This window comes from Pipistrellus hanaki (assembly GCF_964339955.1).
Source record: "Pipistrellus hanaki genome assembly, chromosome: 2".
NCBI lineage: Eukaryota > Metazoa > Chordata > Mammalia > Chiroptera > Vespertilionidae > Pipistrellus > Pipistrellus hanaki.
Genome location: NC_140504.1, coordinates 198047201 through 198061705, shown reverse-complemented (window position 1 = coordinate 198061705; position 14505 = coordinate 198047201). Strand labels below are relative to the sequence as shown.

Below are 14505 nucleotides of genomic sequence, written 5' to 3'. Positions count from 1 at the left end.
CAGACTGTCTGAAAGGTGGGGTGAGGCTGGGCTCCAGCAGGGGCCCGGTTCCCATGTCAAAGCAGGCACACAGGCCGGGAGGGGAGGCCCTGTGGGCACGGCCCCCAGAGGGGCCCCTCTCTGGGAAGGCAGTGCGGCCTGGGCAGCTGCTGCCAGCTGGGCCCCCTTCTCACCTCCTGCACAGGAGTCGGGGTGCCAACTTGTGGCCTATTCTCTCCCCGGGGCGAGGCACACGCAGGGCCAGGGCGCCCCTGGGCGGCCCACAGGTCTCTCCCGCCCAGGAGGGAGCCGCAGGCCCTGCCCGCTGTGCCAGGCGGGGGGCTGTCCCAGAGGAACGGGAGCGGTCAGCTAAGACTGTCATGCCGGCTCCCGTGTTTACGCCGCTCTGAGCGGGGGCGAGGCCGGGCAGGCCCAGCCAGGCAGGTGGGCTGGGAGGCCACTGGGGTCACCGTGGCTGCGAAGTGCTTCGGGGCGGCGCTCGCAGCCCAGGGCTGGGCGCGGGGAGCAGGAGTGGAGCCACAGACAGCCCCGAGCCCAGGCCCTCGTGGCCGGAAGGCAGCGGCTCCAGCCCGGGCTCTCAGGGTCCCCACGCGCGGCCGCACCCAGCCCGCCCCGGAGCCGATGGCCCGGCCCCCGGAGGCCGGGCGCGCGGGGAGGAGCGCGGGGCGAGCGGCTCGGGAGCCGGAGTCCGCCCTCCAAGGGCAGCGGCTGACCCCGCGCCGCGCCCCTCCCGGCCCCGCGCCCCCGCCCGCGTCCTCCCAGCGGCGCCCGTGCCCGACCGCGGCCGCGCCCTGCGCCCTTGGCGGCGGCGCGGCGGGCGGAGCGCAGCCCGCAGCCCGGAGCCCGCGCCGGCCCCGGCCCCGGCCCCGCGCCTCACCTGACATCTCGTCCTCGTTCTCCATCCGGCCCGCGAACAGCCGCGGCGGCGGCGCCTCCTGGGCGCCCGGCGGGCCCCGCATGCCCGGGCGGGGGGGAGGGGAGGTGGCGCCCCCCGCCCGCCGGGCGCGGTGCCAGCCTTAACCCGTCCGCTGCCGGCGTGCGCGGCGGGCGAGGCGGCCTCGGCGAGAAGATGGCGGCCGCCGGCCCCCCCGCCCCCCCAAACCTCCACCCTCCCGGCCCGACCCCCTCCGCTCGGCCGCCTTCGCTCCGCGCCCGCAGCCCAGTCCCCGCCGGCGCGGGTGGCGGTGGCAGCGCGGGCGGCGCGGCGGCGGCGGGGGGGGGCGCGCGGGCCCGGATTGTGACGTCCAGTCTGGTTGCTGTGGCAACCCCATCCCATCGTTCCGGCAGCACGACTAGTTAGCGGCGGAGGACAAGTTGGGGACTAGTCCGGAGCCGCCGGGCGCGGGGAGGGGGCCGCGCCCCCGAGGAGCAGCCGTCGAGGTCCCCGCGCGCCAGGGACCCGACGGCCGGCCGAGCGGGCAGCGCCCGGGGCGAGCGGCCGGTGGGAGGCCCGAACCGCCGCCCGCGCCCCGGCCGCCGGGATGCGCCGGGCCCGGGTTCGGGGTTCCGAAGGGCTGGGGCTGGGTTCTGACCCCGCTCTGACCTTTGGGAAGAGGGCCACAGGGAAGTGTGTCCGCACGTGGGACGGGGCGCTCCGTTGTCAGGGGGTCGGATTGATTCAGAAACCTCCGTGCAGGCTGGCTCCCCGCCCCATCGCACCCGCTCCCACCGCCCACGTGCCCGCTTCCAAAGGCCCTCCGGGCTGGACCCAGGCCTGGGCGGGCGGGAGGGGGTGCGGATCTTGTCCTCTGGGCCTGGAACTCCCTCAGGAGCGCCGCGGCCACCAGCCCCCGCTGTCCAAGGTGCCGATGTGAGGGCGCAGCCAGGCAGCCCACCTGCCGCTTAAAGCTGCTCCAGGCGCCAAGGCCGCCGTGGCCGGCAGGGTGGCCGGCAGGATGGCGGGCAGGATGGCCGGCTCACTTAGAGGGCAGTAAACATCTGCGGAACCCACTGGAGCCCACGTGGCTGCCAGCGACCTGCCTGGCCTGGGAGTCAGCATTGGGAAGAAGCTCTTCGATGGAGCACCAGCCCTTGGTGTCCTGGCTGACACCTAACCCCACCCCCCCAAACTGGCATCGCCAGGAGGGCTCGCCTTTGCTGGGCCTTGGGGGAACCAGGAGAGAGTGCCTGTCCTGGCCACAGCCCCAGCCACAGGGAGTCTGAGCGGCGGACGCTGTGCCCAGGCAATGGCGGCCTGGAAGATGTGAGCCAGCTTCCCCCCCTCCCCGTCCCACTGGGAGCCAGCCAGCCCCACGCAGCTGCTTCCTCACTCCTGGGCGAGGGAAGGAGCTGGGAAGCTCCCCGGGGTCGCTTTCAAACCCACTGGAGACGAAGGGCCCCAACAGGAGCGGCGGGCAGGGCACGGAGGCTGAGGCGGAGGCTGCTGGTGGTCCCGGGCTGTATTTCCCATCACCAGGCAGCGCGTGGGGGCAACACCGGTACCGGGCAGCCTGCACTTTCCCTGACAAAGTGGCCTTGCTCCTCCCAGGCCTGCTAACCGCCCAGGGAAATACCCTAAGCGCCACCAACATGCCACCCGTTACCAGCCCCGCCCCGCCCCGCCCCGCCCCGCGTGCAGGATGCGGGCAGGACACTTCCACAGCAGAGAAGTGTCCCACGTCAGAGAAACTGAGCATCGTTCCCACCACAGCGACCCCTGCACACACACACACACACACACACACACACCCCTTGGCTCTGCTTCCCAGACCAGCTAAGAAAGGGGAGGCGGGAGAGCAGTTCCAGCTGCTTCACTGGGGTTGATGCTCTCACAATCCTCTCCACCCGGTCCCCGCCCCCAGAAGAGTGAAAATCCAGCCAGTTCCGCAATCCTGGGAACAAGGAGTGGAGCCATGAAGGTTCAGTTTCAGGAGACAAGACTTTCCTGTTTGCTGTTCAGAGCTTGAGATTACACGTCAGTGAAAATTCAAGATAAATTGTTTAAAAATTAACATACCGGTTAGCCCTGGCCAGACTGGCTCAGTGGTTAGTGTCGGCCCTCGGGCTGAAGGGTTTCAGGTGCAAATCTGGTCAAGGGCAAGTACCTCAGTGGCAAGTTCCTCAGCTCTGGTAGGGGCGTGGGTAACCAGTGTGTCTCTCTCGGCCACGTCTCTCTCCCCCCTCCTCTCTCCCTCCCACTCTCTGGAAACCAGTGCGGAGTGTCCGCAGGTGAGGGTCAGACACATATAAGCAGAGGCCGGGGCTGCACGCTGGTGACTCGGTCACACACTCCGGCCGGAGCTCCTCCTGAAGGCAGGTCCCATCCTGTGAGGACAGCTCCCTTAGCCGCATGTCCCTCACGGCCATCCATGGCCCCACCTGACAGAGGCCCCTTTAGGCAGGGAAGTGCTGCCTCCCACCCCCCAGCCAGCGGGGCCCAGCTCCAACCGGGCCTCAAGAGCAGGCGCACGTCACTGCCGGGGGGCAGCTGCCCTTGAAATGAGGATGAGCACCCCGTGTACGAGGCCTCTCACCGGCACCGAAGCCTCTCCTCTGGGGGAGCCTCCACCAGAATCCCAATCCCTTGGGGCGGGAGGGGTCTTAGAAAGGCAGGCTCCGGGCCGCGGCCTGAGTGCTTGTGTGAGTCTTAGAACAGCCCCGGACACAGCCTTACTGCTCCCACCGGCCTGACAGCCTGGGAGAGAGAATGTGGACCCACAAACCCAGCGGCAGGAAAAGGTCTCCATGACAAGACCTTAGGGTCCTTCCCGAGACCAGCACCCTCCTGGCACCACTGAGGCAGCCCCCCCGCCTCCCCCGCCCCCCACTTCCTCCACACGGCCTCCTGGCTGGGATGGCACAGCCCAGACCAGGCCTCTTATCTTCCAGAAAGAGGCGCCACCACAGCAGAGCACACCAAAGCAGAGGCTGCTCACACCTCAGCCGCACCCCCAGTGGGACCCAGCTAGGCTCCCCTAAGTTCCCCGAAGTGGCTTCTGGCCCAGCCAGCCCTGCTCTGTCACTGCCCATCAGGGACCCCATCCTAGGTGTCCCCTCCTCCCACTTGATAAGCTTGGGGGGCAGGGGGTGGGGGTCACAGGAAGGACCCAACAGCAAGAGGAAGGAAAGGAAGTGGCCCCCAAAGCCAACTCCCAGGCTCCCTGAGGCCCCCCTAGCCCCACAGGGTCCTGCTCACCCCCCAGAAACAAGCGTCCCCTGAAGGCCGAGCTCTGATGCCCCGGCACATTCTGGACTGACCAACTGTCTTAAAATGTGTGCCAGGACCGAACCCCTGCCCGCCCCATGCTTGACGTGGGGAGCTCGGGCCCTGGTCTCTGGGCCAAGGTCGCCCCTTGGGAAAAGCAGGGAGGGTCAAGGCGGCTTTTGGGAGGAAAACAAACACTAAACCGCCAAGCGAGCCGTGCCAAGGGGAACGTGCTGGTGGTGACCGATCCAGCTCCCTATCCACGTCCTTTGTGATCTTCCATCTCAGCGAGAAGCTCCCGGGACCCGACCTGCTCCTGCGCCTCACATCAGGCAGGTGACTCCGGTGCAGATGCAAAGGAAGCTGGTCTGCGCTTTGGCACCCTGGTGAGTGGGGGGACCGTGAGGAGGTTCCCAGGGCATCGCCCTCAGAGAAGGCGCTGGTGTGAGGTCCGCGGAGCTCGGCTCTGGCCACTGCGCCTCACGGAGGAGCGGCACGGGCGCCGGGAGCTGCTTCTCGAGGCAAAGGAGACCCAGATCACTGTCAGCGGCAGTTAGGCAGGAGGACAAACTAAATTGCCTCTAAATAGATCAACATGACAATCCCTTAAAAAAAAAAACCCTTGCACAGTAACAGTAGCCACGTGTTAGCCACTTTAATATAAAATGTGATCAAAACTCAATTACAAGAGTTCAAAAAGGCATAGAAAAACCAATGTTCCAATTTTATTACAAGATTTAAAACCTGGGAGTTTTGTGTGTTTCTTTAAGTATATGCTAATTTCAGCCCCCGGTTAATATTTCACAACCAGACAATTACTGCAGGGCAACATCAATGCAATGACACGTCATTCCCTTCCCACACAGCCCTCCCGGCAGGGGGAGAGCCGGAGAGCCAGAGCGACTGCAGCCGCAGGGAAACCTGGAAGCAACCCCCTTCCGGGAGGGAAACATGCAAACAATTCTGCTTTGGGAAATTTGCATAGAAATAGAAAATGCTAGAGCCTTCATCATGGCAAATGAAACGGCAAAGCCTCCATGAGTTCAAGGCAACCCATGGAGCAGCAAATGCTAAAGAGAAGCCACGGAAGGACCCCAGCATCTAATTTCCAGCTACGCCGCCAGCAGAGCACAAGACCCCCAGGGTGGCAGTCAGCTGAGGACAAGCTTTGTCAAACAGGGTTCTACACACCAGTCCTAAGACAATGCAGAACTTCTGCAGAATTGTGTTAGAGGGGCATAAGGCATCAGGGTCTCTCTCCAGTCACTTGGAAAACCCGGTTTTGTCAGCAACAATCCCATCTGTGCAGCCTGCGGTCGCCTCCTGCAGACCTTGGCCTCTGCACCGGCAACAAGATCCCCAGGAGCCCTCGTGTCCCTGTGCTGCCCCGGGTCACGCAGGAGCGGGCTGGGTCCTGCTCAGTGCCGTTTGCTGAATGACTGCAGGACGCCCAGCCACGGCCGACATGCACGGAGTGACTGTCCCCGGCATCTCAACGTTTCTCTCCGCCTGAACTCCCTCCCCATCACTGGTCCCTTGAGCTCATTCTGCCCCCCACCCCACCTGTGAAGAGACTGGGGTCTGAGCAGCAGACTTCCCACCCAGGGCCTGCACAGATGCTGCCATCTGGAAGCTCTATTCTTCCTCATCTCCAGCTCCCCCTGCTGGAGAGACAGTGTGTTTGCAAAGACTTGGAGAATCAAGGACTACTATGTACAGTACATATTCATTTTGTGCATTTCCATGTAAAACCTGGACTTTCGGAGTTGCCTCCAAAGCCTTCCGTGGGGGCAGTGGAGTGCGCAGCATCGCCAAAAGACCAGTTTATTTCTAGAGGAAGAAGACAGAATAACATACATAATAACTCATCAAAAATTAAGACAAATGTCCAGCACCCTCCGTCTTATCGGCACCGCCATGTTCCCACCTGGAGGCGCTCAGACAGAAGTCACTGGTTTGCTTTCACTGAATAAGGAGCCCGAGGTGGTTGTACTCCTGAATCATTTATTAAAGCAAAACAGTGACTAACGGAGCTCACGCCCCCACACCCTCACACCCGCTGGATGTCAAACCCTTGTCAGTTCCCCTGGGAGCCTCACTCTCCCCCTCTGCTGTGACTCCCGCGAGAACTGACGTTTCCAGGCAGAAAGTCTAATTACACAGTGAGCGCGTCCCAGGGAAGCCCCTTTACTGGGATTTCCGTTCCTGTTCAATCCGCACTGCAGAGATACAAGGAAAACCACCGCTTTGGTTCCCAAGTTTTATTCAAGAACTCATACAAAATTTGCCAGATAAATGAGCTTTAATCCTCATCTTCCTCCTCCTCTTCATCCTGGTTTATCTGGAAGTAACGCAATTCGTAACTCTCTTTGCTGTTAGCAACTACGCGCAACCAGTCCCGTAGGTTATTCTTCTTCAGATATTTTTTGGTGAGATATTTCAAATACCTGCAGAGAGAGGACATTGAGAACTCCTCTAAACACCCGGCCTTCTTTATTCTCAAATACTGTAACTTTTATGAAACCCTTGCAGTCAAGGTCATTACAATTCAAGGTGTTTCCCCGCCTTTAAAAAAACGGCAGAGAAGGCAAACATAGCAGGCCAATGGGCCAACAATAAGGAGCCACCTTTCATCTACTCTGGCAATAAAAATGGAAACAGACAACATGTAAGAGCTGTCTGTGAAACAATAGCAAACGCCTATGAAATGACTTTGCGTGGCCACTGGAGGAGTTCATGGTAACTGATAAGCACGTAGCCTTAGCACCTGTTCTGAGGAAGCGCAGTTTCCAGTGAGCGCACATCACCTCCTGGAGTCCGACCTCCGACCTCCGTAGGAGGCTGTTGGGCTCTGGGGCTGCTTCTTTGGGCCGTCTCTCTGCTCTGTGACACTCACTCCCCAACGCCCGGGACAGGCTGCCGCCCCCCACGCTGGCCCAGCGCGCAGGGAGAGCACGCCCCACTCACCTGTCTGCTGAAGAGGCCTGGGTTCTACCTACTCCAGACCTTCCCCGAGCCTCAGAGAAGAGGGACTAGGCAAGCAAACCCCCTCCTGTGCAAAGTGCCCTCTCCCAGCAGCTCCTCCCTCTATAACAGGAGCCATGCTCTCTGACAGCTCCGACTGTTCAGAGGACAAATGAGACGCACTGGCAAACTGGCATGTTCACAAGGTCCCGGATGTTAATGGGACAGTCACATCTCCAAGAATGAACACTGCCAACAGTCCTCTTCCCAACAATGTGAAGACCTCAGTTAAATTCTATCCACGTTTCCCGACATAAAAACCACCCGCTCTGGCTGTTCCATCTAAAAAGTACTCTGTTCCTTTATTATTTCTGTCGCATGCACTCAGGGGTGTGAGATTTCGCTAGGGGGAGAGCTGCAGAAGTCCGGAGACAAGCAGAGAAAGTTAGGCTGGGAGCACCTGGGCGGGCAAAGGAAAGGACTTCGCTCACCGACAGGAGAGCTTTCAGAGGGAGGCTCCTTCCCTCGCCATGGGGCGGCGAGCAGGGCATGCGTGGAAACCAGTAAGCTGTGCTGGGAGACTTTCTCACGAGGTCGGTGAACAGAACAGGTCACAGGCGATCACAGCCCTGCCTCAGGGCCCCGGGAAGCCGGCAGGCTGGCTGTGTAACCCTGGAGTCCCTCCCTGAGCGGCAACGGCCCCTCTATCCAACCCATCAGCCAGGCGGAACAGGAGTCCTTCACTTATGCTCTTAAGTCACCTCTCAACTGACCTCATTAAAAACAAAAGGCTGTACTATAACCAATTTGTCCTCACACACCTTTGAATTTAAATCGCCAAAACTGGTTTGGCTCAGTGGATAGAGCGTCGCGGACTCCAGGGTCCCAGGTTCGATTCTGGTCAAGGGCATATACATTGGTTGCGGGCATATCCCCGGTGGGGTGTGTGCAGGAGGCAGCTGGTCGATGTGTCCCTCTCATCAATATTTCTAGCTCTATATCCCTCTCCTTTCCTCTCTGTGAAAAATCAATAAAATACATTTTTTAAAAATAAAAAAAATTTAAAAAAACTCCTAAGAATATGCCCAGCTCTGAGCTAGGAGCTGCATATAAACATGCCCAAATCTTTAGCAACTTGTGTTTGTTTTAACTTCACCCTCAAAGCAATAACCAGACAGCCCTGGCCGAATAGCTGTTGGCTGGAGCATTGCTGTGCGCACCAGTAAGTCGAGGGCTCGATTCCTGGTCAGGCCACATGCCCGGGTTGGGGGTGCCATCCCCAGTCGGGGTGACTACAGGAGGCAGACTGATGTTTCTCACAATGATGTTTCTGTCTGTCTCTCTCACTTCGTCTAAAAAAACCTGACATTTCAGATTCCTGATACAATGATGACGTTTACAGGTGGAAGAACATGGAATTAAAACGGACAGCTCCTCCCTGTGGCAGAGGCAGAGGCAGAGGCAGAGGCAGAGGAGCGACGCCATCCTGGGAAGGCACTCTGCGGTCTGCCCTTTACTGCCGAGACACTGCCACAAAGCTGAGCACTAACTATCACAGCGGCGTTCCTTCCTGCACCGCCCCCTGCAGGGGCACCGCCCCCCCCCCCCCCCCCCCCCGCGCTGGCACCGCTCCAGTTCTCAGGTGCAACTCCAAACCATGTGACCACACCCCACCCCGGGCGCAGCGGGTGGCACTCAGCTCCCCTACCTTTTGGAAAAAGGCACCTCGGACGTCACAGTGATCTTACTCTTGCTTCTTTCAATGGTTACAACCCCTCCGCCGAGATTCCCAGCTTTTCCGTTCACTTTGATTCTCTCCTGAAGAAACTGCTCCTGGAAAAACCATCCAATTGACCAATTAGCAGTGACACCGTCACCCAGTCACCCATCTCACCGGATTGTTATACTACTTACACTGACGTCTTTTTTTTTCTTCTTTATATTTTATTGATTTTTCACAAAGAGGAAGAGAGAGGGACAGAGAGTCAGAAACATCGATGAGTATCATCGATCAGCTGCCTCCAGCACACCACCCACCGGGGATGTGCCCCCAACCAAGGTACATGCCCCTGACCGGAACCGAACCTGGGACCCTTCAGACCGCAGGCTGATGCTCCATCCACTGAGCCAAACCAGTTCCGGCCACTGACGTCTTTTTAATGTTTAATCTTTTGTAGAAATTAATCTTTAGCTATTAATATATGATCTAAAATCTAACATCAATTAGAAAATGGTACTATCGCCCTAGCCAGTGTGGTCACTTGGTTGAAACACTGACCTGTACACTAAGGGGTGGGTTCGATTACCGGACAGGGCGTGTGTGGAAGCAACCAACTGCTATTTCTCTCTCTCTCTCACGCAAATCTTTTTTAAAATATATATATATTTTGCCAAAACCGGTTTGGCTCAGTGGATAGAGCATCCGTCTCCGGACTGAAAGGTCCCAGATTCGATTCCAGTCAGGGGCATGTACCTTGGTTGCGGGCACATCACCAGTAGGGGGTGTGCAGGAGGCAGCTGATCCATATTTCTAACTCTATTCCTCTCCCTTCCTCTCTGTAAAAAATCAATAATATATATATATTAAATATATTTTATTGACTTTTTACAGAGAGGAAGAGAGAGGGCTAGAGAGTTAGAAACATCGATGAGAGAGAATCATCGATCAGCTGCCTCCTGCACACCCCCTACTGGTGATGTGCCCGCAACCAAGGTACATGCCCTTGACCGGAATCGAACCTGGCTCTATACACTGAGCCAAACCAGTTAGGGCGCAAATCTTTTTTTTTTTTTAAATAGCACTATTCAACTTTATTTACAAATCAAATATGAAAACAAAATCCTAGCATGAACATACTTGACTGGTTCCACACAAGATCAAATGTGTGTCTACATGGAAGACACTGACTCATGGATCAAAGATCCAGCTGACAGAAACGCCAGGGCCAAACTGCTCCAAGCAACCAGTTACAAGCAACTTCTGAACCTAAGGAGCATGAAGCATTGTCCTCAGCAACCTAGTACAAGGAGCAAACATAGAGTGACGCCATGGCTGGTGTGCAAAGGGCCAAGGTTCGATTCCAGCCTAGGGCACATACCTCAGTTGCAGGTTCCCCGCCCCAGGTGGGATGCACTGGGGAGGCAACCAGTGGATGTGGCTCTCACATGGATATTTCTCTCTCCTCCCTCCCTTCCACTCTGAAATCAATGAAAAAAATGTCCTCGTGAGGATTAACCAAAAGATAAAATAGTGACCAGAACAAAATCCCACACGCCTGGTGCAGGCGGGGCGGTGACCCAGGAGCCTGGAGACGGGCTCTCAGCAAGCCCCGTGGCAGCCTCTGTGGCCTTCAGGGGCTTTGTCCAAAAAGGAATATTCTTTCTGGTTCTCTCCACCCCGCCCCCTCTTGCTTGTTTTTGGTTTTCTTTCTATTGCAATGATATGAAGTCCCTTTCAGCTGCAATCCCTCAGTCCTCTATTTAAACCCCCAATCCACGAGAAACTGGCGTGAGTAAAGTGATTAGGTCAGAACTCGACTCCTGCACCTCAGCCTCATAAGTGACGTTTTCTATCCTAGGGAGACTTCTGGAAGGAAAGACAATCACAGGCACAGATGAGCGTAGGGAAGGGAGCAAATAAGAAGCCTGACTCCCAGGCGCAGTTGCAGAGAGGAAAGTAAGACGCCAAGCCCGGGCTGCGGAGTCAGTGCAACAGGCTGACTTATGGTTCTCATTTTCCTTCTTACACTCTCCACTCACTGGAGCTCCTGAACACGGGTTTCAACAGGCTCCTCGTTTCAAGATCTGCCTTCACTTTGTCTTTACATTCTTCCGTTCTGCTCTCTGGTTTCTCACGGGAAATCTAAATTAGAACTCACTTCCTATGCACACTTACCTAGTATTAAAGTGATGTGTTTGGGTTTTTTTTTAATGTTTGTTGATTTTGAGAGGAGAAATAGATAAAAACATCAATGAGAAAAACATCCTGAATCAACTGCCTCCTGCACGCCCCCTACTGGGGACTGAGTCCCAAACCTGGGCACGTGCCCTGACTGGGAATCTCCTGATTCACGCAGGGGTCAACACTCAACCACTGAGCCACACTGGCAGGGCAAGGCTGGCTTTTCTACATTTCAGTGAAATAGAGGAGCACGGGGAACAGGCCAAGCACAGAGACAGACCAAACACCCAGCTCCCAGTACACTCAGCATGCGGGCCTTCACCGCAGGCAGCCGCTCTGGCCGGATGACAGGGAAGTCAGCAGATGCCCCCGCCCGCCCTGCGGTCCAGCAGGCAGGGCCAGGCCGGGCCAGGCCGCCCTCCTGAGGACCGGGGTCTGTCACTTAATGCTCGGTCACACGGAGTGCAAAGGGGATGTGGAGCTGAGGACGTCTGCCTGTTCCCTGGTGACTTGAGTAAAATCGTTTGGGGCACTGAAGGAGGAGGCAGTTCTCTGGACAGACGTGCTGCGGCCCCCGTCTGTCCCCCGCCCGTCCGTCCACAGCCCCGTCTGTCCCCCGCCCCTGCCGCACAGACACCAGGGCTGAGAACCCAGACCGCTCCGTTCAAGCGCAGCCGGACCCTGGCGCGGCCCGGGACGCAGCAGAGCGAGCGCCCGCAGGTCTTCTCGGCGTCGAGGGCACAACTTACAAAGTTGGCAGCGTCCATGATTCCATCTTCTACGGGGTGGGTGCAGTCCAGCGTAAACTTCAGAACCTGCTTCTTTTTTTTGCCCCCCTTCGCCACGAGCTTTTTCTGAGAAAGGGACAAACAGAGATGACGGCACAAGCTCCCATCACAGAAAATTAAAAGAACCAACATCACCGAGGGTGTCAGAGCCCGTTCAAGTGCAAACCACAGGTCTGTGCTTCCTTCCAGGGCGCCGAGGGCCACCCTCTGCCCCCGAATGGGGACAGGACACCGGCGAGCGAGGCCTTTGCCACGGGAAACCTCTCCTGAGCTCTTGACCATTTACACTGTCCAGCCTCCCGTCTCGGAGGGCGTGAAGGTCTGTTAGCGCAGTGGTCAGCAAACTCATTGGTCCGCAGAGCCAAACATCAACAGCACAACAATTGAAATTTCTCTTGAGAGCCACATTTTTTAAACTTAAACTTCTTCTAACGCCACATCTTCAAAATGGACTCGCCCGGGCCGTGGTATTTTGTGGAAGAGCCACACTCAAGGAGGGGGCCAAAGAGCCGCATGTGGCTCTCGAGCCACGGCTTGCCGACCGCTGTGTTAGCTTACGAGCCACAATAAAATTCTGCCCCCCCTCTGCCACGACATGCCCATAAGCACTTATTTCACTCCAGGGTTCAGGCACAGGCATACAAATGCTTACGTACCTGAAACAACTCTAACCTAAAGTCAATGCTTGTCCTGACTCTCCAGACCAGGTCCTGGCCCAGAGCAGCCGGTTCCCCTTCCACCTGTCCCACCAGCTCCTCAGAGCAGGACGTGACCTCACATCCCAGAACCCCACACGCGCCGCCAAGGAGGGTGAGGAGGGTGAGGGAACGGGTTCTAGTCACAACTCCACCGTCAACCATCTCCGGCATTTTCAAACCATCAGCGGGCACATATGCTACCCGGATCTCGTTCCTTTAGCCTCACAAAGGAGCTTCCATCAACCTCTCCCTGTACAAACTCCACCACCACTAACAAAGCTTTTTATGATCTACACACCTGTCCCTCCGCTCTAAAAAGCTTCTGCAGAATCTAAACCCTAAAGCCCCTTCATGCTTCGGAGCTTCATCTAAAACTTGTAATAACTGGGCCAACTTTTCGGACATTCGGCCACTGAGAAAACCACTGCCTTTTCGAGGCCTCTCCTCCCAGTGACAATCCAGAGGGCTGCTTTCAAGCTACCCCCGGAAACACACCATCAGCAAGTTAAAAAAATAAAATAAACCCTGCCGTCACAGTTTTAAACCAAAAACACACAAATGCACAGACGCCTCAGGCCCACTCGGGAGAGTAAGGAGCCGGAAGTGTTAGCAGGGGCGCCCAACAGGAGGGGTGGGTAGGAAGCCACCTTCCTCCCAGCGACCAGCTTAGCGCGCGACTCGCAGGCGGCGACACGTGGGCGCCGCGCCGCCCGGTCCCTGCCCGGTCCCTGCCCGGCGCCGGGAGCCAGCGCTGCCCGAGGGTCCGGCCGGCTGCGCCCGGTACTTCCTCCGGGATCCTCCGAGTCGGCCTCTCCCTGGAATCACACCCCCTCCGCGGACACGGCACTCGTCCCCGGGCCCGGGCTCCGGGCTCCGGATGCGCGGCTCCCAGCAGGGGCGGCAGGTCCCTGCTCCTTCCCGCCCTCCGCCCCGGTAACCAGGCCGCAGCCGCGGACTCGGCTTCCCGCTGGCCGCCAGCCGGGGCCCGAGCCGCGGCCTCCGGGCGCTGCGGCTCTGCCTCCCGGGCCCCAGGCCGCGGCCTCCTCCGCCCACGGCGCGCGGAGCCGGGCGGCCGCCCTGGCCCTCGCCGGCCCGCCGGCCCGCCCAGCCCCGGGCGGAGGCTGCCGAACGCCGTCCCACGCGAGCCGCGCAGGAGCCGGGCCCGCGAGGCCCACGTGCCCGCCCCGGAGCCGAGGCCTCACGCGGAGCCGCACTCACCACGGGAGCCATGGCGGCCGCGGAGGCAGAAAGGAAGCCGAGCGCACTGCGCAGGCGCGAAGAGCCGCAGCGCGCAGGGCACGTAGGGCCCAGGCCGTACCAATCGCTCCGCCCCGCCCCTCCGTCATCGCTGCGCCCTGTTCGGTGCGATCGGGGAGCGATTGCTTTCCCCTGTCTGCAGAGCCTGTCTGGCTGCAGGCCTGGAGGATGGGACGGGGGTTGGGTGGATTGTCTCACTGCGAGGGGTGGGCGTGGGGGAGCCCGAGCAGATCGAGCCCAAAGAGAAATAAAGGGGGACGCTCTACGTTTCAGAGGCTTAGAAAGAAAAAGAAATTCACAGCCGAGCCGAGACCGGTTTGGCTCAGTGGATAGAGCGTTGGCCTGTGGACGGAAGGGTACAGAGTTCAATTCCAGTCAAGGGCATGTACCTTGGTTGCAGGCACATCTCCAGTGGGGGGTGTGCAGGAGGCAGCTGGCAGCTGATCAATGTTTCTCTCATCGACGTTTCTAACTCTCCGTACCTCTCAATTCCTCTCTGTGTAAAATTAATAAAATATGTAAAATTAATAAAATGTATTAAAAAAAAAAGAAAGAAAGAAAGAAAGAAAGAAAAGTAAAACGTTTAAAAAAAAAAAAAGCCGAAACCGGTTTGGCTCGGTGGATAGAGCGTAGGTCTGCGGACTGAAGGGTCCCAGGTTGGATTCCGGTCAAGGGCATGTACCTTGGTTGTGGGCACATCCCCGGTAGGGGGTGTGCAAGAGGCGGCTGGTCGATGATACTGTCTCATCAATG

The 14505-nt window shown here is 58.3% G+C and overlaps 2 protein-coding genes across 2 annotated transcripts in view; both read right to left on the bottom strand.

Annotated features, from left to right (window-relative positions):
* The window catches only part of CHD5 (chromodomain helicase DNA binding protein 5), a 42110-nt gene extending 41023 nt beyond the window's left edge, over nucleotides 1–1087 (bottom strand). The window contains 1 exon segment of the mRNA XM_084871328.1: nucleotides 878–1087. Within this exon segment, the coding sequence (XP_084727454.1) occupies nucleotides 878–959 (82 nt within the window). The 5' untranslated portion in view covers nucleotides 960–1087.
* A 5303-nt stretch (nucleotides 1088–6390) lies between these two features.
* On the bottom strand, nucleotides 6391–13800 carry RPL22 (ribosomal protein L22). Its single transcript, XM_084875852.1, has 4 exons — nucleotides 13714–13800; nucleotides 11759–11863; nucleotides 8817–8941; nucleotides 6391–6591 (listed from the first exon to the last, which is right to left on the bottom strand). The coding sequence occupies exons 1-4, from the start codon at nucleotides 13723–13725 to the stop codon at nucleotides 6447–6449; spliced, it is 387 nt and encodes a 128-aa protein (XP_084731978.1). The 5' UTR covers nucleotides 13726–13800; the 3' UTR covers nucleotides 6391–6446.
* Nucleotides 13801–14505: the final 705 nt, after the last annotated feature.